Source organism: Nicotiana tabacum, chromosome 18 (genome assembly GCF_000715075.1).
Source record: "Nicotiana tabacum cultivar K326 chromosome 18, ASM71507v2, whole genome shotgun sequence".
NCBI lineage: Eukaryota > Viridiplantae > Streptophyta > Magnoliopsida > Solanales > Solanaceae > Nicotiana > Nicotiana tabacum.
The window spans coordinates 90,186,692-90,188,880 of record NC_134097.1 but is presented as its reverse complement, the minus strand read 5'-3'; the positions used below and the strand labels follow the sequence as shown (position 1 = coordinate 90,188,880).

The window sequence follows — 2,189 nt, the reverse complement described above, 5'->3', positions numbered from 1 at the left end:
ACTACCGAGATCTTAACAAAGCAAGCCCCAAGGACAATTTCCCTTTGCCAAACATCCACATCCTTGTTGATAACTGCGCCAAACATAAAATACAGTCTTTTGTAGATTGTTACGCAGGATACCACCAGGTGTTGATAGATGAAGAAGATGTAGAAAAGACAACTTTTACCACACATTGGGGCACTTACTGTTATAGAGTCATGCCATTTGGTTTGAAAAATGCCGGGGCAACCTACATGAGGGCCATGACTACCATTTTTCATGATATGATGCACCAAGAGATAGAGGTGTATGTGGACGATGTAATCATCAAATCCAAAACCCAGGACGACCACGTTCGGGACTTGAGAAAATTCTTTGAGCGGTTGCACAAATATGATATGAAACTAAACCCAACCAAATGTGCATTTGGAGTACCATCCGGCAAACTCTTGGGATTCATAGTCAGTCGGAGGGGCATCGAGTTAGATCCAACAAAGATAAAGTCTATTCGGGATTTGCCTCCTCCAAGAACCAAGAAAGATGTTATGAGTTTTTTGGTAATATTGAATTACATCAGTCGTTTCATCGCTCAGTTGACCTCCATGTGCGAACCCATATTTAAGTTGTTAAAGAAAGATGCGGCAATCAAATGGACAGTTGAATGTCAAGAAGCTTTTGATAAAATAAAGGAATATCTGTCGAATCCGCCAGTCTTGGTCCCACTTGAGCCAGTGAGGCCTCTATTCTTGTACCTGACCACCTTGGAAAATTCTTTTGGTTGTGTCCTCGGGCAACATGACGTTACCGGAAAGAAGGAGCAGGCCATTTACTATCTGAGCAAGAAGTTTACTAGTTATGAAGCCAAGTACACTTTATTGGAAAGAACTTGCTGTGCTCTGACATGGGTCGCTCAGAAGCTGAGGCATTATTTGCAAGCTTACACCACCTACCTCATAACCAGGTTGGATCCTTTAAAGTACATATTTCATAAACCAATGCCCACTGGGAGATTAGCAAAATGGCAGATCTTGCTCACGGAGTTTGACATAGTCTATGTCACTCGCACGACAATGAAAGCCCAGGCGTTAGCGGATCATTTGGCTGAGAACCCGATTGATGATGCATACCAACCTTTGAGAACTTACTTCCCAGATGAAGAAGTAAATTCAGTTGAGGCAATATCTGAAGACGCTCATGCTTGGAAAATGTTCTTTGATGGGGCGGTAAACGCAAAAGGTGTTGGAATTGGGGCAATTTTGATCTCACCCACTGGTCAGCACTATCCAGCCACAAATCGTCTTCGGTTCTTCTGTACAAACAACACCGCCGAGTATGAAGCTTGCATTATGGGTATAAACATGGAAATCGACCAAAATGTCGAAGAGCTGTTGATTATGGGAGACTCAAATCTGATTATCCGGCAAGCCCAAGGAGAGTGGGAAACCCGAGATGTTAAGCTTATCCCTTACAAGAAGCATGTGGAAAACCTCAGCAAGCGATTCAAGTCAATAGAGTTCAGGTGCATTCCTCGTTGTCACAACGAATTAGCCGACGCACTTGCTACTTTGGCCTCAATGCTGCCATATCCAAGCAATGCTCACGTAGATCCATTGGAAATTCAAATTCGGGAAAGGCATGGTTATTGTAATACAATTGAAGCAGCACCAAATACCCAGCCATGGTACTATGACATGAAGAGGTTTATGAAAACTCAAGAATACCCCGAGCAAGCCAGTGGAGACCAAAAGAGAACCATTAGGCGGCACGCAAGTGGTTTATTTTTGAGTGGGGATGTCTTATACAAGAGAACTCCGGACCTCAATTTGTTAATATGTGTTGACACAGAAGAGGCTGGAAGAATCATGCATGAGGTATACGAGGGAGTATGTGGCCCCCACATGAACGAGTATGTTTTAGCAAAGAAAATACTTCGAGCGGGTTATTACTGGATGACCATGGAAAATGACTGTTTTAGTTTCGTTCGGAAGTGTCATCAGTGTCAGGTGCACGGTGATTTGATTCATGCACCTCCCATAGAACTGCATCCCATGTTTGCACCTTGGCCATTTGTTGCCTGGGGCATGGATGTCATTGGGCCAATCGAGCCAAAAGCCTCAAATGGACACAGATTCATACTAGTTGCCATTGACTACTTCACAAAATGGGTCGAAGCAATCACTCTCAAGTCTATCACCAAGAAAGTTGTG

General features: G+C 43.5%; 1 protein-coding gene across 1 annotated transcript; it reads left to right on the top strand.

The window, feature by feature from the left end:
* Nucleotides 1–1,340: 1,340 nt before the first annotated feature.
* On the top strand, nt 1,341–1,852 carry LOC107811760 (uncharacterized). Its single transcript, XM_016636750.2, has 2 exons — nt 1,341–1,681; nt 1,828–1,852. Exons 1-2 carry the CDS (start codon nt 1,341–1,343, stop codon nt 1,850–1,852), a joined length of 366 nt encoding a protein of 121 aa, XP_016492236.2.
* The last annotated feature ends 337 nt before the right edge of the window (nt 1,853–2,189 follow it).